The sequence below is a fragment of the Psammomys obesus genome, unplaced genomic scaffold, assembly GCF_907164565.1.
Source record: "Psammomys obesus unplaced genomic scaffold, mPsaObe1.curated_primary_1811, whole genome shotgun sequence".
In the NCBI taxonomy this organism is placed as follows: domain Eukaryota; kingdom Metazoa; phylum Chordata; class Mammalia; order Rodentia; family Muridae; genus Psammomys; species Psammomys obesus.
In genome coordinates this window covers 15,075,072-15,096,499 of record NW_026596085.1, presented here as the reverse complement: position 1 = coordinate 15,096,499, position 21,428 = coordinate 15,075,072, and the positions used below count along the sequence as shown (strand labels likewise).

Genomic DNA, 21,428 nt, shown 5'->3' with positions numbered 1-21,428 from the left:
CGCCGGCCGACACGTGACCAACGTGCTTAGCCCGCGCCGGCTCCGCGGCCACGGCCTGCGCCCCCTACGCGCATGCGCAAGGCCGGACGCTCCGCCCAGCGACCGTTTCCAGGGAGGGCGTGCGCATGCGCCACGCGACCCCCGGCGGTCCTTCGGAAGTGGCGCCGGCGGCCGAGTCTCCGACGCGCTTGCGCAGTAGCTGGACGCGGGCGTTTCTTGCCTCCCTTTTTAATTTTTTTATTTTATTTTTTTCCGGATTGGTTCTGAGGGGTATATTCGAGTTATAAGATGGCGGCTCAGAGCGCTCTCTTCACCGTTCAGTAGCGGCTCCGGGCTAGGCGGATGTTTCTCTTCCTCAGTGCTGGACTCAGACACTCAAAGGCCTTGAAGGCGCTCGGCGCACCGGAAGCTCCCAGCGGCCGCGACCGCCGCCTGGGCCTCCCCTGCTTGCCGCGGCGCCTGGAACTCAGCGCGATCGGCCGCGGCCGCCCAGGAGGTGAGGGCCGGGCAGGCCGGGAGGGCGGGGCGCCGGCGGCCTTGGCGACGCGGCCGGCTGTTTGTGAAGCCGGGCGGGTTCCTGCCCTGTGAACCGCGGCATCCAGCCTGGCCGGAGGAGGGCTCGGCGGGGCGCGGGCCTCGGCCCGGGCGGAGGTAGGCGGCGGCGGCGGCCGGCGGCAGGGTTGCCCTGGGCCACCCCGGCCTTCCTTTCTCACACGACGTCCCCTTGACTGGCCCCGGGGCGCTCACCGCGTTCCCAGGCCGTTGATCACCCGGGTTCGCCCCCAGACAGGCATGAGGTTTGGGCTCCCCGGGGCGTTACAGTGACCGATCGGTCGAGGCTAGCCGAAGCAGTGTTTTCCTGTGAAGTTCGTCTTTAAGAGCAGGGATGGACTCGGTGCACACGCTTGCAGGGAGCGGCCGTTAGGGAAGAGTGAATTTTTTCCTTCTAACTACGTCGCTTCGTATCTAGAAAGCATTTCGTGGTGCCATTTTACCCAGCAACGCAGACGTTTGGGAAACTCTTCCGGGCCGCGGGTGTAATTCATTTGTTTCGGGGATTCATTTTCCCCGCTAACATATTAGTTAAAGGGCTTTCCTGCCACGTACGAGAAGACCCTGGGTCGTCCTAACCCCTGCACCCCAAAAGGAAAAGAAAACAGAAATAGTCTTAATAACCACCATAGACAGCTGGCAAATGAGTCCCTGGGGCCAGGCCTTGTTCCAGATACTTCGCAGAGATTTCTTTTCAAAGGAGAAAAATTAACTGTTTAGAATGTGGAAAACGTAGGTATTTGGTGCTTTTTTTTGTTAAGGCAGGGTTTTGCTGTGTGTCTTCTGTAATGCTTTGAACTTGTGTGGCTTAGTCTGGCCTGAAACTCTCCTGCCTCAGCCTCCCCCATTGCCATCACTCAGGTTGGTGAAATGTGTTTTAAACGTTTAGCCTTTAGTTCGAGTTAACTTTGTTTACTAACGCTACAACTTTTGAGTTTTGGAGTGAAAATAGTATTTTATGCCATTTGTTTTTAACCGAACTTGTTTCTTTACTATTTAGGAAGCGTTTCCTCTGTTGCAGGCACTATCCTAAGCTATGCTTAGTTAGTTTTCATACGACCCCCGCCATCCCACAGATAAAGAAGTCCAGCCTCTCTCAGCTTGCCCTGAAAGCTAGTATTTTGTATTTTCTCAAATATGTAATGTCTCAGATCACTGATTCAACAGCGGATTATCTGAGTCAGGCAGGTTAGAGACAGTCATCAGTTAACAAAACTAAACTTCCTACCTTCTGGTTTATCTGAGTAAGTATGAAGTGGCTGCAGCCTCATCGCTTTGTTTTATTATGGCAGTTACTATTATTTTTAGTTTAGAAGTTAAATTTTCACTTGGTGCCGTATATTGTGTTTTCCACCATCCCTTTTGTCCATATTTATACAGTAAATATAGCGGGTCCATTGCTTGCTTCTTCTGCCCTCCGGTGGTGATGTTAGGTAAGGATTAGAAAAATTTCCTGGTGGATCCATAGGCCTTACCTGTGAACACTTCCATAAAGAATGGTGTTTCTGATAAAATTAACTTTGAATTGTTGGGGGGGGGAGAAGGTAAGAAGGTTCCCCCCCCCCAACAATTCTGTATTTATTTGAAGTGCATGCTGTATATTTTAGGGTCTTCAATTTTAAAATCATTCATTCTGTAGTTAGAGAAAAAGTACCCGTAAGAGAAATGTAAAAGATTGGAGATTTGAAAAAAAGATTTGAAAGCTAGAGCCCCTGCACATCAGGTCTCGGAGGGCTTTGGAATTCACTGATTTGACACTCTGCAGTGGCTAATCTGCTGTAGAGCATTAAGTGATGGACAGGCTTATGTCTAGTGACTGTACTAGGATGCCTGCGATAGTGGTTTGCTGTGCTGAGGGCAAATGAATGGAGATAATATCAAGAAGGAGTCCCACCTGCCAGCCTGGGCAAGTACCCCTGCTGTTCCAGTGGCTCTGAAGAAACCAAAACAATGTTGGAACAAAGCCCTTAGTAAGAGCTGGTGTGGGTTAATTCTTTTCCTTTTGTTTGTTGTTCCTTTTCATTTTGAGGGAGAGGAGAGAAAGGAAAAAACAAAACAAAATAAAAAACAGTGTCTGTGGAGGCCAGAAGAGGGCACTGGATCCCGTGTAGCTGGAGTTACAGGCACATGAAGTGCCTGACATGATGCTGGGAACCGAACAGGTCTTCTGCAAGATTAATATGTGCTCTTAATTGCTGAGCTATCTCTCCGGCCCTTGATGTTACTGTTTCTAAAAACAGGGTTTCTCTGTGTAGCCCTGACTGTCTTGTAACTCATAACCAGCCTGGCCTCGAACTCAAGAGATCCACCTCCCTCTGTGTCCTGAGTGCTGGGATTAAAGGTGTGTGCCACTATGCCTGGCTGTTATTAGTATTGTTATTATTATTAAAGACTTATTATTTGGTTGGTGTGTGCCCGCTTGCCTGTGGAACCCAGAAGAGTTAGATACCCCTGAAGCTGGAGTTGCAGATACTTGTGAGCTGCTGTTGGGTGCTGGGAATCAAACACTTGCCGCCTTCTAAAGCAGTGCATGCTCACCTGCCAGACCCTCTCTTCAGCCTTGAGGCTGTGGTTTTTTGAAGCATTTTATATTCTTACATACTAACATATCCTGAGATCCTGCATATTGTCTTAGCTTTGCACAATATGCAATTCAAGGCAATTAAATGTTAATTGGGAGACATTTCTATTAATTGTAGCCTTAAGAAAACAACTCATGTTGCAAAAGTATTTCCACTGCATTATTAAAATCATTACCCAAGAAGAAACTTATAAATCATCTTTACATTTTAAATGTTAAAAAATGTTTATGGCAAGAATATTTGCATCGACTTAAGGACTTTACTGTATATACATACAATATACAACTTGAATACTGTAGATTTTGAAAATCAGTAGTTGTTGTATTTAATTTTCCAAATAGAGTTGGCTTTCTGTTGAGAAAGAATGGTAGTGTTCCTCAGATGTCTCTTCCTGCCTCTCCAAAGAGTCCTGCATTGCATGTGACACTAGAGCCTACAGCCCACTGTAAAGTTTCGATGATGCAGTTTTCACTAGCATCAGGAGCATGCTTACCAGATCCTAGGCTAGGATTTTTTAAATTACTTGCAATAAAATTTTTTAATTAAAAAAGTAAAATTAGCTTCTCTGAACTTCATGTTTTCTTCAATTTCCTATTGTGTTTCTATCCCTTGGAGCCAGGCCCACTAAGTCTGATTTGCTTAAAACTGGTTAATTGCTTTTTCTTACACTTATCTATTTTGTGATTTTATTACAAAATAAATGAAGACTGCAACAAAAAAATTATTTGTAAGAGCTATCTTGGTGCAGAAAAGCAAACATCTTATTTTTGTTTTCTCTAATCTAGGTTCACAAAAATGGCCAAAAGAATTGCTGAGAAGGAATTAACAGATAGGAATTGGGATCAAGAAGACGAAGCTGAAGAGGTACAGAGCAGTTTCCTTAGTGATTTCTTGCTATTTTCTTTAGGCTTGAGTTGCTTTCCTTGCGAAGAATATGGTAGAACTAAAAAATCTTCAAGAAAACACAGCAAGAGAAGTGATGGTTTCTCGTGAGCTGTGTGTATACTGTAGAAGCTTGTTCTTCATTTGGGAATGTGCTTTTCTGCTAGTGTATGTTCGTCCTGAGTCTGTACAGCATGATTCACACACAGCATGCTCTTCTGTGCTTTGAGTGCTTTAGTCAGGACTAGAAGGCAAGTTAAGGGAGCTGGTCAGCTGCAGTTCTCACTTATTCTGATCTCTCCATTGCTTCTTTATGCCCCGCTGTTTGCTGTTCTTATGCTAGATCTGCACCCCAGCAATCCCACTGACTTAATAGAATTTACATCAGTGTAGTTTCTTTGCCAGCAAAAGTAAAGTTGTCTTCTGTGAGGAAATCTTTGCATATTTACTTCTCTTGAGCTAGTTGATACTCCTAGGCCAGTTCAAGCAAATCTGCAGCAAAGGTAACTCCTGGTCTATAGCACACAGCTAGATGGAAAGGGAAGAAGAAATTGGGAATAAAGTGTTCTGCAGCTTTATTCGTAGGCTGGTGTCTTTCTTTTTGGTATTGATATATACACTGGTGTTTAGGGAAACCAAACCACCCTTTAATGTTTTTAAAGGGTCTTTAACTTAACTGACTAGGTTTTTAATTGAGGCACGCGTGTGGGTGCGGATGTGTTGATGTGTTGGTGTCAAGCACAGTTCTGGAGTGGAATAAGATCTTGACTACCATATAAAGTGTCAGGAGTGAAAGAACTCAGATAGGTTCAACTGAAACAAGTGTGGAAGTTAATTATATTAGTTGGAACAAGCGTAGCCAGATGGTCCTTGTTGTGGGTCTGAGGGTCTTTTTAATGTTAACACAGTCTGAAATGTCTGTAGATAAGATGGGCTCACTTTGTAGTCTAGGCTGGCTGTGAATTGTGTGTCAGTCCTGCTGCCTCAGCCTTCTCAGGACAAGGGCCATGGGTGGGAGCTGGCACACCTGGCTGGTGAGAATTTGTACAGAAAATACTTAGTTCTAGCCCACAGGTAAATGAACAGATGATGGGAAACCAAAGCCCTTCAGCAAATGGTGATTGTGAACAGCACACTCAGTATACTGTAGACAAGCACTGGTGACAGGGTCATTTGTGTCCTAGGTATCTGGCCTTATGGGCCAGGTGGGAAGGACTGCCCTTCAGAGCAGTGAGCCAAGTCTATAGCTCAGTGGTAGAGCTCATGCGTAGCATGTACAGGATCCTGTTCTATAAAAGGAAAATGTGGACACTATCCTATCTGTAGCAAATATAAATTTTTTTGAAAACTGTGGTAGTAAGAGTCAGACGTCTGGTTTCAGAATGGGCTTCACCAGTCATGAGCCAAGGCATCTGTCAGCTTTTGGATGACAGCTCTTGCATCTTGTTGACATTGGAAATTTTACTGTGCTTTCTTCTTGGACTGTGTGTCTACTATATCTGAGGAAGCCAGCCATGAGTATTTTTTGAAGCAAGATTTAGTTGTGTTTATAATTTTAGAAATCACATATTTCTATCCCTGGCTTGGAACTTGGAGGCTGGATTTGTAGATTTCTGGAAATTTTGTGACTTGCTTTATTTAGGTTTTTTGTTGTTTCTTTTTACTTTTGGTTTTTCAAGACAGGGCTTCTCTGTGTAGCCGTGGCTGTCCTGGAATTCAATTCAGTGACCCACTTGCCTCTGCCTCCCAAGGACTGGGATCAAAGGTGTGCTCTATAACTACCTGATGTGTGCTAGTAATGTGTTAACAATTAACTCTTTCAAGAGCATCACATATCAGATAAGTTTGTCTATTCTGATGTTTGTGTTTAGTGTTTAATATTCTTTTGGCCCCACCTTTCTGCTTTCTAATTTGTCCATTTTTGCAGGTGGGAACATTCTCAGTGGCCAGTGAAGAAGTCTTGAAGAATAGAGCCATAAAAAAGGCAAAGCGTAGAAACATTGGATTTGAAGTGAGTGCTTCCTGCAGCTTTGGGGTCTGTCTTACATTTCCCAGTCGCAGAGTACTTACACAGCAAATGCTTTCCCCGTTCACATTTTTTTAATATGTGTATGTATAGCTGGGGGATGCTTGTGTGCCTGTTATGCACACTTGGAGGTCAGGGCAACTGCATGAGTCAGTTCTCTCCAGCATCAGGTCCCTGGGCTTGGTGACAAGAGAGGCGCGTTTACCTTCAGATTACAAAAGTGAACTTGGTTTGTTTGGGTTATATGCACTGTATAACTCAAAGCAGACAAACAAATGTATAGCCACAGGTTCTTAGGAGGCTCTGTGTAACCTGCATGCATTTAGAGTGCACTGACTAGTTCACATCCACATCTGCCTTAGAGGAATGCTTCCTGTGCAATCTTGAGTTACATGGAACCATGCTGCCAAGGACAGTGGGGAGGGGCGAGTGTCAGTAAAAGAATGGCCTTACTTCTTTATTGGCTGGCTGCATGGGAAGCTGTCATCTTGATGGTTCTTTCATTAAGAATACAAGGGAGTAGAGGAGACAACTTAAATGAAACTGTTTGGAAGTATCACTTGAAAATCCTGTGGTAGTCACTTGGACTTCTCTAGAGGACAGAGCAGAAGTGAGCATAGGTGAGAGTAGGCACATATCTGGGAATCTGCAACATGGGGTTGAACCTGTGGGTGTAGACGAGAAGAGGCATGTGATGGGGCTCATGGTAAGGACCGAGAAACCAAGACAGACTGTGACAGGAGGGGATCTAGCTTAGCTGTTCAGTGAGTGAAGACCAGTGACTGTAGCATATCTGACCTGTAGGCTACATGTGGCCCAGGATAGCACAACCCAGCACAGAATTGTAAGCTTATTTAAAACATAACTCACGTGTGGTGGGGAGGCTGACTTGATTGTGTGGTATTCGGATGAAGTTTGTGGATGCCAACACATGTGGCAATGTCAAAAGATTAGGCAGGCCTGGGTGGTTTTTTTTTTTTTTTAGTCCAGTGCAGAGTCGAAAGGCCGTGAAGAGCTCTGTACATTTTCACAGCTTGTATATAAGTCATCTAGTATGTTTTTGTTTTTGTTTTGAGACAGTGTCTCACTATGTAGCCTTAGCCGTCCCACACTCAGTATGTGGAGCAAGTTGGCCTCAAACTCAAAAGATCTGCCTGCCTCTCCTTCCCGGGTGCTGGGATTAAAGGCATGGCCCACCACCTCTCAGAAAACTATTGTTAATTTGTGCAACACATCCATCTTTTGGAAGATGATGCTTTTGCTGTTTTTCTTTTGTTGGGAGGTAGTGGTGGTTTTTCTTTCTTTCTTTTTTTTTTTTTTTCTAAAGATTTATTTATTTACTATGTATACAATGTTGTGCCTATAAGCCAGAAGGTGCCAGACCTCATTTTAGATGGTTGTGAGCCACCATGTGGTTGCTGGGAATTGAACCCAGAGCCTCTGGAAGAACAGCCAGTTTTCTTAACCTCTGAGCCATCTCTCCAGCCCTGGTGGTGGTTTTTCAAGACAGGGTTTCTCTGTGTGGTCTGGTTGTCCTGGAACTCTGTGGACCATGCTGTCCTTTAACTCAGATCCACCTGTCTATTTCAGGGTTTTGTTTTGTTTTTAAGATTTAATTTGTATTTCTGTACATGTGCCACACAAGAGACCAGAAGTTACAGGCAGTTGTGAGCCACTTGGTATGGGTGATAGGAATCATGCTGGGGTTCTCTGGAAGAGCAGTCAGTGTTCTTAACCACTTAGTCATCTTCCCAGCCCGTATTTTAGATTTTGATTAATCAGAAAATTAGACTTAGGGGCTAGGAGGTTGTTGCTCAGTTGGCAGAGTGCATGACTAGAATGAAGCTCTGGGTATAAACCCAGAGTTCAGGAGGTGGAGGCAGAAGGCTCCGAAGTTCAGTGCCATGGACCACAGAGCCGCAAAGTGCGAAGCCAGCCTCTGATAAATGATATTCTTTTAAATAAACAAAAGCATCAGAATTGAAGATGCATTTAAGAATTTTCATTCCTTATTTCTATAATGTACGAGTGGTCAGTAAACATTTGAAGATCTGTAGGCATGATTAAAACTGTTTTGGAAAAATGTAACAATAAGGTTAACTGGGCTGTCTTAGTTGGGGTTTCTATTGCTCCATGAGGTATAAGAATTCAGCTTACAGTTGTAGTCCATCATGAAGGGAAGAAAAGGCAGGCAGGAGCTCTGGCAGTAACTGAAGCAAAGGGCATAGAGGAATGCTGCCTACTGTTTTGATCCTCAGCATGCTTCTTAGACAACTAAGGACCACCTGCCCAATGTGGTGCTGCCCACAGTGAGTTAGGCCCTTCCACATGGATCATTAATCAAGAAAATCAACCCTAGGCTTGCCTCCAGGAGGCAGTTTCTCAATTGAGGTTCCTCTTTCCAGATGACTCTAGCTTGTGTCAGATTGACAAAACCAACCAAGATATGGGCTGTCCAGGAAATGAAGAGGGTGTATCATAAGTAATTTGTGTATGTTTGTGAGAGATGGTAATTATATTTCACTTTTTGGGGTACTCTAGTTTGGTATTGGTGTAACTGGTACATTAAAAGGAAGTACACATGCATATTGTAGAATTGTATGTTTGTGCTGGTTTTAATGCAGACTTGCAGCTCCAAAAGTGCTCGAATCAGTATACATGTTTCCACTAAAGCTTATGCTACAAAAATTACTTTGTGTGTGTCTGTGTGTGTTTGCTTGTTTGCTAGCACTCATGTGTATGAATGATACTCACAAGTGCTCGTGTGTGTGTGAAAGCCTGAAGCTGACATCAGGAGTCTTCCTTGACCTCTATCCACATTGTTGAGGCTAGGTATTCTTGCTGAACCTGGAGTCCCATGATCCAAATTTCATTCTTCCTGAAGGCAAGGCAAGCACTTTATCTACTGAGCGAGTCCTTAACCCTGAAATATTTAATGTAATAAAGAACTGAGAAGAATGCAAACATTAGAACTAAGTTGACGTGGTTGGATTTTCCTATGTGGCTGTTTAGATAGGAGTAGGTTGCATTCCAGTGAAAGTGCTGGAGCATTATTACCCTAACTCCCTCAAAAGATGAAAAGTTTCGTTGCTTTTATGTGTCTGTATCTCTGTGTGGGCATGTTTCTGTGCTGCATGGAGGCCAGAGGATAGTAGCTGGTGTCCTGCTCTCATCACTGTCGACCTTATTCCCTTTAGACAGGTTTTCCCTGGTTGGATTGCTTAACTGGTAAAAAGGCTAGAATCTGCAATGTGGTCTCCTGGGATTTCTATAGGATGAGAACAGTTTAGAAACCCCAAAGTTTTAAGAAGTTAGAAAACATTATTGTTTTTGTTTGTTTTGTTTTGTTTTTTGAGACAGTATCTCTGTCTGGCCTGGAATTCCCTTTGTAGACAAGACTGGCCTGCCTCCCAAAGGCTTGCGCTACCATGCCCGACTAAGTATTTTTAATTAATCTAATTTCATGTTTCTAAAGTTTCTTTAGGTGATTGTTCTCTGAAAAGGTGCATGAGGTTTAGTTGTTTTGGGAATATTTTCAATATATTCTGAAGCTTGGCAGGTGCATGAATTTGCTCTATTTGTATTGGGACCATCTTTCCTGGCTTTTTGAGGAAGACAGCTGTGCCACAGCTGTCCTTAGAAGTACCATCTTTTCCTCTTTCCTGCCTGGGCTGGCTAATAGCTAATAGCACCTCTTGTGTACAGTGCTGACAATGCCTGAGCACTGCTGGTTCTGAGATGCTGTTATCTTTACTTGCTTATTTGAAGATAGGCGGTCTTCTTGCCTAAAGTGTGCCCTCTTTGTGTTTCAGTCTGATAGTGGAGGTGCCTTTAAAGGTTTCAGAGGTTTGGTTATGCCTTCTGGAAGTGGACCATTTTCTGGATTTGGTAGTAGCTCTGGAGGGAAGCCTCTGGAAGGACTGACAAATGGAAACAGCACAGCCGGCACCACGCCCTTCTCTAGTGCAAAGACAGCAGTGGAGCCTAAAGCATCCTTTGGTGAGTAGCCATCGCTCTCTGGCCCCTCTGAAATAAATGCTGAAAGAGAACTCTGCTACCAGATTGGGTTTTTGTTTGTTTTGTTTTTTTCTATTTGACATGGTCTTGCTATGTAGCCTAGGGTGACCTTGAACTTAATCCTCCTCTTTCAGCCTTCTGAATGCTGGGATTTTAAGTGTGGGCTACCAGACCCAGCTGGTGAGGTGTTACTATCACTGTGTCCTCAGATGTAGTATTGAAAGGATGGGACTTGGGAGATGCGTGGAGTAAGTAGATCAACTTAGCACACCTCTGCACCTGCACACAGCAATTGTGTTCTCTGTTAGGTACCAGCTATGTGACTTCAGGGTCAAGAGCCTAACATCCAGGCCCTGGAATTGTAGGCTCAAAACTTTGGCTTTCTGTGCACCTGCCACCATGGTGGCCATTGGAAGCTGGGGTGGCATTGTCTTAAATGAGTTCCTCTGATCTAGGTTTGAACAGGAATTGCTGAATGCCTAATCCTGCTCTGGATGAATTAGTCAGGAACTTTGGGGATTCACATAGAGTAAGCTCATGAGCTGAATCCTCGAGATGGCCCTGAGTCAGATTTTTGCCTGGGACATATTTTGCTAATTTTTCTCAAAGTATATGTTGTATGGTATTTGTTTGTTTGAGGTAGGTCTCACATAGCATAGCTTCAGGAGCTCAGGCTGGTCTCTAGCTGTGTATCAAGGGATGATGACTTTGAACTCCTGATCTTCCTGCTTCTAGCTTCATATGTCAGATTGAGTCAAACACCACCCCACTGGCCTGTCTAGTCTTTTCTAAATCAGAATGTACTTGGTGCATTTGCTCGATATCCATTTCCTTGGCATTAATTGATGAACACAAGCTTGTTGAGAAGTAACATGAGAAGCACATCGTGGTGGTAGTGGTACGAAAACCAAGTTGTAGCTGAGCCTGGTGGCATACATCTGTTGTCCCAGCTCAGGAAACAAACAGAATGGCAAGTTCCAGCTTGGCTGGGACTATGTAGTAAGACCCTGTTGAACACAGTAAAAGCAAGTAAATGAATCAACCCCTAGATGGTTTAATCATATCAGCTTTTAAAGTGTTTGAACATTAACTTCTTACAGGTTCTTTTGCTGTGAACGGCCCTGCTACCTTGGTGGACAAAAAGATTTCCAGTCCCAAATGTAATAGCAGCAATCAGCAGCCCTCCCCTGGCCCTGCTTCCAGTACTGCCTGCACTGGGAATGCCTATCATAAGCAATTGGCTGGCTTGAACTGCTCTGTTCGGGACTGGATAGTGAAGCATGTGAATACAAACCCACTTTGTGACCTGACGCCCATTTTTAAAGACTACGAGAGATACTTGGCAACGATCGAGAAGCAGCTTGAGAACGGAGGCAGCAGCAGTTCTGAGAGCCAGACTGACAGGGCGACGATTGGAGTGCAGCCTCCTTCCCTTTTTGGTTCAACAAAAGTACAGCAAGAGTTACCGTTTTCGTTTCATGGCAACAAAGCGGGGGACACATCTGAAAAGGTGGAGTTTACAGCAGAAAAGAAATCAGATGCAGCACAAGGAGCAACAAGTGCCTCATTTAATTTTGGCAAGAAAATTGAGAGCTCAGTTTTAGGCTCATTAAGCTCTGGCTCCCTAACTGGGTTTTCATTCTCCACTGGAAACTCTAGTTTATTTGGTAAAGATGCTGCCCAGAGTAAAGCATCCCCTTCACTGTTTTCTGCTAAAACATCAGAAAGTCAAGCAGGAGGCAGCAGCAGTGAATGCAAAGGTAAATACAGAGCCACTGTTTCACATCCACACAGGTTTAATGGAACAGCGCGGGTGCTCCGTTTCCGGTGTGTGTCAAGAGTTGCTTAGTCCTTATCCTTAAAATAGAATGCAGGACCCATTTTTATAGGGTGTTAAAAAACTCACAAATGCTGAGTGGGCTGGTTCTGTGAGAGGGAACTGGTATGGTGTGCACAGACAACATAGCCTCTGTCTGTGCGAGATGGAGCTCCAGCTGCACAGAGAAGGTGCACTAAAGACAGGCTGGAGTAGAGGCTGAAGTTTTAGCACAGTTACTGAAAAGCACTGGGCATATGGTGTTGCATATAGAAGAAACAAATTAAAAACTTTGGAAAAATTGAATTTTAGCTAGATGCTGTGGAGCGTGCCTTGTAATCCCAGTACTCGGAGAGGCAGGGGGATCCTTGTAAGTTTGGAGCCAGCCTGGTCCACAAAGCGAGTCTAGGATAGCCAAGGCTACACAGAGAAACCTTGCCTCAAAATAAATAAATAGATAGATAGATAGATAGATAGATAGATAGATAGATAGATAGATAGATAGATAGATAAATGAAGAAATGAAGAAATTGAATTTTGTTTCAAGCGAGTCTAGGATAGCCAAGGCTACACAGAGAAACCTTGCCTCAAAACAAACAAACAAACAAATAAAAGAAGAAATTGAATTTTGCTTAAAAGATAGTATTTAGGGATTTAGCAGTAAATTAGATGCTTCAGCATTAATGTTGGGTCCAGACCTGGTACAAAGGAGGGTCATTCATCCCCAGAGGAAGGCACTGCTGTTGTGAGTTACACTCAGCATCCTTGGGCTGTGTCAGGTCTTGGCAGTGGCACACTTGCCAGAGGTATTGGTATCCTCAGTGCTCGTATGCTCTGTATAACAGGTCAGGACCAGTTCTACTCAGTAAAACTTTGTAAAATGATGGTCCATGCACTCTTCAGTGTGGTGGCCCCTAAGGCACACCTGGGCAGTTGCTAGTGATGCTGAGGAATTAGATTTCTACTTTGGGGCATAAGGGTTGTTGTTTTTTTTTTTTTCTCTATGTAGTTCTGGCTGTTCTAGAACTTGCTGTGTAGACCAGACTGCCCTTGAACTCACAGATCTTCCAGCTTCTGCTTTCCAAGTGCTAGGATTAAAGGCATATGCTACCACAGCCACCAAGTTTCTAATTTTTGATATTTAAAGTTAAGTGTTCCTATGTGTAAATGACTACCATCCACTAGAAAATGTCTGTAAGAGAAAAAAACAAAAACCAAAAAAAAAAAACACAAAAAAACCTGAATGAACTGTCTGAGGCCACAGCAAAGTTAAAACTAGGGAAACAATCCCATGAAGCCTGGAACCCTGTGAACATCAGAAAGGGCAGTTGGCAGTGAAAGAGATACAGAGTAGGGGACATCAGGAGCTAAATAGCCAATGGGCTGATGTCCAAAATATAAAAACCCACGGCTGTTAAGAGCTCTTCTTGCTCTTCCAGAGAACCCAACTTTGGCTTCTAGCTCCAGGGGATCCAACTCCCTCTTTTGACTTCTACAGGCCCCTGCATAAATACATGTGCACATATACTCTCACATACATGTAATTAATAAATACAAAGATAAATCTTGTTTAAATCCCAAAATCTAAGAAACTTAATACAAGAAAACAAATAGTAAAAGTGGTGAGGAGGACATGATAGGATAGGCCTTTGCAATAGTGAGCAAATACACAGTGTTCCCCTCATGTGTGGATGCGCTCTTGCTTCCAGAAGGCTGCAGTATCTGCCGAGGTGTCTGAACCTCGGCTTGAGCCAAATATAGAGTTTTGGGCTCAGCCCTTTGGCTTCCTTTCCTTTGTCTCTGGAGTAGCCTCTAACACCGAGTCCTCAAGGATGCATGTTAATGTGCTATTTCCCATTGGTACAGGACTTTGTGTGTTTGCCAATGCACCACTGTGCTGCCATACCAAGCCAGGCTCCACTGCTCTCCTGTCTGAACTTCTCTTCACCATAGGCTCAGGCCGTCAGGGTCTGTGGTCCAATAAAGGACCCCTTTAATTTCTATTTCTCTTCTGCCTTTAAATAAGAGGGGAGTGTCTCCTGAATTTATAGGCAGCTGTATCATGCCCTAGTCCTGCAGACTGTACCATCAGATCCTGTTGCCATCTTGTGTTTACCACAACTTAACCAGAAAGACTTGGAACTTGTTGAAACAGCAAGTGCCTGGCCTTCCTGGAGCTCCTTCTCCAGTCCTGGGCACTTGAGTTAAGTAATCTTGCTAGGAGATCATAGTGCCTCATGTTGGACCTTAGTTCAGTCTTGATCCAAGTCCTTAGTGTTGCTTTTAGTCTGGAGGATTAAACATCTGCCTATCTCTTTGAGAGAGTCCTTCCTGTTAGTGGGTCAGCAGTGTCTCTGGTCCTCCCTGTGGCTGAGGCTTTGCTGAAAGAATGTGCCTTTCCTGCCGTTCCCATTGAGCTATGTCCTGTAATACCAGATCAAACCCTTGAGCCCTTAGACAGTTTGGACAAAGCTTTGAAGCAATTTCTCTGACAAGCTTTACCTTTAAAAAAATTTTTATTTTTGCCATTTTGGCCATTGTTGATGCTGCTAATCCCTGGGCACAATGTGGCTCTGGGCACAGAACATTGGTGGAGATGGTATTGGGTGCCCCTTTCCACCTGAGTCTGTATAATTTTGTACTTACATTTTTTGGTGAATTAACAAGGATGGCTTTCGTTGCAGGGTTTTCTACAAGTTAGAAGTTATTTTAGAATAGAGAAAAATGTTGCTGTTAAATATTAATAGGTTGGTCGAGATGGCTCAGCATGTACAAATGCTTGCCTCTAGGCCTGACAATCTTAAGTTTGATGCCAGGAACCCAAAATCCCACAAGTTATCCTCTGATCTCCACTCAGTATACATGTGTGTATGTACAAAGTACATGCACACTAAATAACTAACTAACTAACTAACTAAATAAGATTTCACAAAATCCAGCTGGCTCCTCTTCCCTTGAAACAGTAAGGTGTTCACAGATATTTACGTGGAGTGATCCAGGTTGATATTCAGGATGGTGGGGAGGGACCAAGCGTTTGTGACTCTGAATTGTTTCTGTGCCAGATGGCGATGAAGAAGAGAATGATGAGCCACCCAAGGTGGTAGTGACTGAAGTGAAGGAGGAGGATGCGTTCTACTCCAAAAAGTGAGTGGTTCTGTGGGGATCTTGCAGGTCTCACTCTAGCTAAGCAGACTCTGAGCTGCAACAGGGAAGAATGATGGGCCTGTTTGGTTGGTTAGTTTTTGGGTTTTCGAGACAGGGTTTCTCTCTGTAGCCCTGGCTGTCCTGGAACTTACCCTGGCACCAGGCTTTCCTGATCCGCCTGCCTCTGCCTCCCAAGTATTAGGATTAAAGGTGTGTGCCACCACTGCCCTGCTTGACCTGTTTATGTTTAAAACCAATTTTAAAGATGCACTAGGTACATCTTAGCTCCTCTATGACTTGAGCTGCTTATCTCCCTGTAAGTACTTTAGAAATAGACTTCCTTATCTCATCTCTCAACCTTTTTTCCTCCCTTCTCCCACAGAAAGTCTCCTAGTTACTGATCTTAGCCTTGGCTCTGCTTCTGCTGTCAGCATAGAGGTGTCTGTGGTCCCTAGAATGGGGTGGGCCTTTGTGCATTTGCCCATAGCCAAAGTAAGGCACAGGGTCCTGACATGCCCTGTTTGGGTGTATGAGCCTGTCTCTCCTCTGGTGTTGGAAGCTGTTGTTTTGCATCAAGAGCTACCTCTTGTGAAGAAGGCTGGAAGGAAAATTTAAATTCTGTTGTTAGGAATTAAATAAGATTATCTTGTACTGAGATATTTACTGGGAAACATTTGTCCTATTTGAGAAGCTTCCAGTGGTGTTTTTATAAGGCGAAGACATTAGAGTGTTTTCCCCTGCATGGGCCATAGAGTTCTTGTTTATTTCAAGAGCTTCTTAGGCAGAAACAGTTTTCATGATACGAGTGACACATGGGAACGATCCTGACTTTAATCGTTTTGTGTGTTGTTGGGGTGTGCAGGGGTCTGCTTCATCAGAGTGAGTCAAAGGAGCAAATAGTAATTTTGTTGATTGTTTTTGTTTTGAGTCGGCCTGGCTGACTTAACTTTCTGTATAACCCTGGTTGGCCTTAAATTCATAGACCCACCTGCCTCCACCTCTGGGGTGCTGGCAGGATTTTCTTAATAACCTAAGGATCTGCATGTAACACACAGGCTTGGAAAACAGTGTACTACTTTATCCATAGTCACAGTCTAGTCCAGATTTATCTCTGTGTCTTAAAGGATCAAAAATTGAAGGCCTTAAGAGGATTTGAAAAAATTAAAAGTAAGGGCGGAAGCAGGGTGGGAGAGATGCAAGCCGACTGCTGAGTCTGTACCCATCCTTAGAGAGTTAGTCTGCTGTGCCACTCAGGATAGGGTACATGAGAGGGGACAGTGGGAAGTGGGTCAGCTGAGATGTTGACTGACTGAGGAAAAATGGTCTGGGGCATTATAAAGGGTGTGTAAGGGAATTGAATTGTGACTCACCAACAAAGTGCTTGCCTAGCATGCCTCAGATTCCATGCCCAGCACTACAAAGAAAGGTGGGCCAGGGAGGTAAATTCTAAACTATCTAACTAGATTATCTAAGTCTTTATTCTTTTACCCAGGTATCATCAATCTGGCAAAGAAGGGTTTATCCTTACCCACTGCAGTTATCGTACAGGAGGGGAACAGTAGTCAGCAAACTGACTTGTTGGATGCCTAAGCATAGCTGTTGTTTTCCCCACAGGTGCAAACTATTTTACAAGAAAGACAATGAATTTAAAGAGAAGGGTGTGGGGACCCTGCATTTAAAACCCACAGCAAATCAGAAGACACAGCTCTTGGTGCGGGCAGACACCAATCTAGGTGGGTACCCTGTATGGAGCTTTGTCTTGACACTGCAGTTCTTTGGATTTTAAAGATCAATCATAGGGGTTTGTTTTATGATAAAGAGATCATGAAGCCAGATTCATCTTTGATTACTATAAGGACTTGGTTTTGAATATCGGGAACATGATGCGGGCCTATTGTTAAAAGCTTTAGTGGAGAAGTACCACAAAGAGTTTCGCTTGTGTTGGAGTGTGTCATAGGAGTGGTTTGGTGAGCAGAAAGGAGAAGTTACAGGTTTCAGTTTAGGGGTCTTTTAGTGGGGAAGGCTGTGACATGGAGGCTCGAGGATGTCAGGTCTCCTTCCTTAGCTGGTCTCTACCTTTATTTTTGGAACAAGGTCTGTCTAAACCTGAAGCTCATTGGTCAGCTTGGCTGGCTGGCCAGTGAGTGTCAGGGATCCACCTGTTTGTGCCACAGCCCCCATTCCTGCCCTTCCTCACTTCTCCAGGCTGGGATCACAGGAATGTGCCGCTCTCCCCAGCTTTTCACATGGTTTCTGAGTATTTGAACTCAGGCCCTTGTGCTTGCATGCTTATTAATGAGGCTATCTTCCCAGCCCTAGGGAATGTTTTTTATAGAGCAAGAATACCACATTACTGTCCAGTCCACCCCACTTCAGGTGACCCTTGTAACAGTCCGTTAAAAGAGGAGCTCTGACAGCAGGGGCCTATGACATGTCAGTACTGCGAGGCTCTGCCGGCCACCCCTGAAATACTCCTGGGGTTCTCTTTCCTGTGACTCACTGGCTAACTATGACAGTATCACCCTCATGTCACTCTTGGCTGGTGAGCAGTGTTGGTGAGAAACACTGTTTCTTTGTTGACTCCTCATCAGTAAGTCCCATGAAATGGTGAAGATCTGGATCCAGGTGTTACCATCAAGTCCTCTTTACATGCAGTTACAAGGGTTGTAAGCAGGTGAAGCTCTGGACCAAAGCTCCTGCCTCAGATTTCAGAGTGTGCCGGAGAAACAGGAAGCACCTCTGCTCCCTTGGTGCCTGTCAACCCCCACCTCCCCTACAGTTTGTTACACTCTGCGCACAAGAAATGAAAGCCTTTGTGGCTATAACTTTGAATACATGAAGAAACTGTTTCACGGTTGAATCTTAGCCTCTTATGAATCCTACAGTTTTGATATGTATTTTATATATTTATTTTTGTATGTTTTGATAAATATTTTTCTTTGTTTACTCAAAGGCAACATACTGCTGAATGTTCTGATTCCACCCAATATGCCATGCACCCGAACAGGGAAAAACAATGTCCTCATCGTCTGTGTTCCCAACCCCCCACTTGATGAGAAGCAGCCCACCGTCCCTGTCACCATGCTGATTCGGGTGAAGACTAGCGAGGATGCGGATGAATTGCACAAGATTTTACTGCAGAAAAAGGACGCCTAAGCACTGAGGCTGACCAAGGAATGTTGCCACATTGCTGCTTCCCCCCTGCCCCCTAAACTTAGTCACATTCTTTCCTCTTCTTACTGTGACATTCTGAGAACTTCTAGGTAACTTGAAACTTTTGTGAGGAAGATTAAGGCCAATAAATCCTTTCGGTGTGTCGAAGCTCTTCTCCCTTCCTGAGAACTAAGCAAAATACATTGGAGTGAAAAGTTTGGGAAGATTTTTTTTAATGTTTATTCATTGAGTAAACTAACCTAAGTGATTCTTACTGGACTGCATCAGGGTATCGGTTAGCTCTCCAAAGTCTCCCTCAGACAGCTGTGGGCTCTGCTCTTCTGCCTGCCAAGGGGGATCTGTGGCGTTATCCCACAGCGCTCCAGAAGACACCCATCTGCTCCCCTCCTTTGGGCTTGTCTGACCCGTGGTAGCACTTCTGCCAAACACTACGCCACCACACTGTGACCGAGCTTGCCCTGTTTCCTTCTGAGCTGAACTGTGGGTACTGGGTGTCTGCTTGTCATCAGCCTGTTCTTTGCAGGTGCTGGCCTTTGACCTGGGGCTGTTTGATCCAGGAACTGCCTTTTCATGGAAAAGGACATGAGTGGCTCGTGGGGAGCTGGCGCTTTAGAGACTGGGTTTTGTAGTTTTTGCTCATGAGGTGCTCTTACTTGTTTACCTCCCTCAGTTAACATGGGAGGGGGCTGTCAGGAATAATGGATTTTAAAAGCACAAATTTGCTAATGTTTTTATATCGTTTATACCATAAACAAGCCTTTATTTTAAAAGAAAAAAGTGAAACCATGCTGAAAAAAAAAATGTGTGCTCATGGCTGTTTGTTCCCTGGTGAGCCCTGGCAGGCGCAGCCTGAATGAAGACCTCTTAGGAGCCATGTGCTCATGGGAAGCAAGAGTACAAGCATGGAAAACCGGTTGGGCCTATAGCTTCATACAGCAGCATGTTATTTGGCATCTGAAAAACCCATTTTTTACTTTTTTTAAGGATGAGGTGGTATTGAGTATGTCCATTTGGAAGAAAGCCGTGGTTCTGCACGGGCCATTCATGTCACTTCAGAGCTGTGAGGTTACTGATATTAGCATTCTCTGAAGACCAGACACTTGAGTTAAATGCAAGATTTGATGACAAGCTGGTCATGGTTCATGCCTGTAATCCCAGTGCTGGAAAAGCTGAGGCAGGAAGATTGCATGAGTTAACAACAGCCTGAGGTACATAGTAAAACACCATCTCCCCTCCTTCCCTCCACCAAAAAAGATTGAATTAGAGTTCCAGTTTTCATTCCTTATAAAACCATTGACCACTAGGACCAGATCTTATCTGAAGGCTCAGGGACTGTGCCCAGAAGTGCATACTCGAGTGCTCAGATAGTAACACACGTCTGACCTGGGCAAACAGTCACAAAAACTGGGTGGTGCACAGTTGCTTTCTTAAAACTAATGCCAGAGGTGGGGAAGGAACCTGGTTAACATTTTCATATGCTGTCTCAGTCTTACTATGTAGCCCGGCTAGCCTTGAACTCAGATCCACCTGCCTCCGCCTCCTGAGCCCTGTGCTAGTCAAGTAGTCTTAAGGCAGGATGGTAGGGTTTATCAATGGATGTCACAATGCTCTGGTGAGCATTTTGGCATGTATCTATAGACGTGTGCTTTTGCTTGTGCTCTGGACCTGAGGTGCTGTGCATCTATTTGCCTTTCAACATTGAGAATTGGTTTCTAGCAAGCAAATTGCTGCTTCTGTGATCACTGGCCCTGCCCTGTTCACATTGGGTTTGCCCAGCTTTCCAAAGATGAAATGAGGGAATGCATTTCAGAACAGTACCACGGAGCCACATGCCCATGGGGTTGGCCAGGGACAGACTCCTGTGCGCTTTCAGGAACTTCTCCATGGTGGCAGTGCTCTGTGAGCATCTGCCCATGCCTTGAATATTTACCAAATGAATAAAAGCAAAAAAGGTCATTACTGGATTGCCTTTTAAGCTCCCTAGCCAGTTTTAATTGTAAATTAGTGGGTGTGGTTTTCTCTTTCCTAACATTCCCAGCAAAGTTTGCTGCTAAGACTATCACTTTTGGAAGCAAGAATTACAGGGGAGATGTGGTGTGACCATAACTCAGTATGTCTTGTCTTTATCCTTTAGGAGCTGTCTCAGTGCTCTGCATTTAACACAGTGTGGAGTCACTGAAGTTTGTGAGTCACAGGAAGGCCTCTTGAGGGCTCTCTGTTCTCCCTCCACTGTGTTAGTAGCTGGTTCCAACCCATGGCTTAGACTTCATTTATGTTTTAATATGTTAGAACCTTGCCTGTTGTATGTTTAATGTGAACTGAGGTGTTTATCTCCAGTTTGAAAATCTAAAGCCGAGTCTTATACTTGCCTGAAGGAAGTGTGTGTTCTCTGTGGTCAGGGTGCATCAGACAGATGCTAAGCCTGGGCCTTCCCACACTGTAGCTCACGCTTTCACACATTCCCAGCAAGCAAAGCCTCAGCCCCTCGCTGGCCTCACACCGTACCGGCTGTGACTGTGTCCGGGACAAGTCTGACTGTTGGGCTGATTTTCTGTTTTACCATTTCAGTTCTAAATCCTATTTTTTACATGCTGTGTGCCAAAAAAATAATACCTGCTGTGGCGTAAAGGGGCAAGTCCACTTTGCTGTCAGGGTCCCCTTCCCCACCCCCACAGCCTTCTCTGTCTTTTGAAGGTTATGGAGTCTGTTCTGGCCAGACTGTTCACTCTGTTGTTACTATTTCTAAGGAGGAAAAGCAGCCCCTTGACGCTATAGAGTACCTACTCACACCAAGTGTCATTCTGGAAGTAGGACTTTTAAAGAAATGACCTGTTACTTGTAGGTGAAATGGGAGTTCCTCAGGGCATCTTCTGGCCCCATGCTCTATACACGGCCACTGTGTGCTTTCCAGAAGCAATCAGACTGAGAACTGTCCTTTAACAGATCTGTAAAGGGGTATAAGACTTCTTAGCAATCACACAGAATAATCTGCTTTTACCTTGAACAGGAAATTGTTTTCTAAAGCTAAAATACTTGAATTGTCAGGCAGTATAATCTCAGTGTGTGTTAGCTTTTGAATGAGCCTTTGAGGAAGTGTAACAATCCATGAAATGTGAATAAATGGGAAGTTAAAACCAGCATTTGACACTGTCTTGTTCCTGTGATATTCTTGGCAGATCCATGGGAAAAGAAGCACACAGAAGCAGTGTGCAGAAACATCTGTGAAGTAGGAGTT

The 21,428-nt window shown here is 44.4% G+C and overlaps 1 protein-coding gene across 2 annotated transcripts; it reads left to right on the top strand.

Moving 5' to 3' along the window:
- The first annotated feature begins 161 nt into the window (after nt 1-161).
- Nucleotides 162-21,330, top strand: Nup50 (nucleoporin 50). Of its 2 annotated transcripts, none has more exons than XM_055627030.1 (8): nt 162-496; nt 3,920-3,998; nt 5,944-6,027; nt 9,855-10,041; nt 11,160-11,819; nt 14,938-15,019; nt 16,634-16,752; nt 17,973-21,330. In XM_055627030.1, the coding sequence occupies exons 2-8, from the start codon at nt 3,930-3,932 to the stop codon at nt 18,173-18,175; spliced, it is 1,404 nt and encodes a 467-aa protein (XP_055483005.1). In that variant the 5' UTR covers nt 162-496; nt 3,920-3,929; the 3' UTR covers nt 18,176-21,330. The 2 variants fall into 2 exon arrangements, with proteins under 2 accessions (XP_055483005.1, XP_055483006.1); XM_055627031.1 differs by lacking the exon at nt 162-496 and adding an exon at nt 529-651.
- The last annotated feature ends 98 nt before the right edge of the window (nt 21,331-21,428 follow it).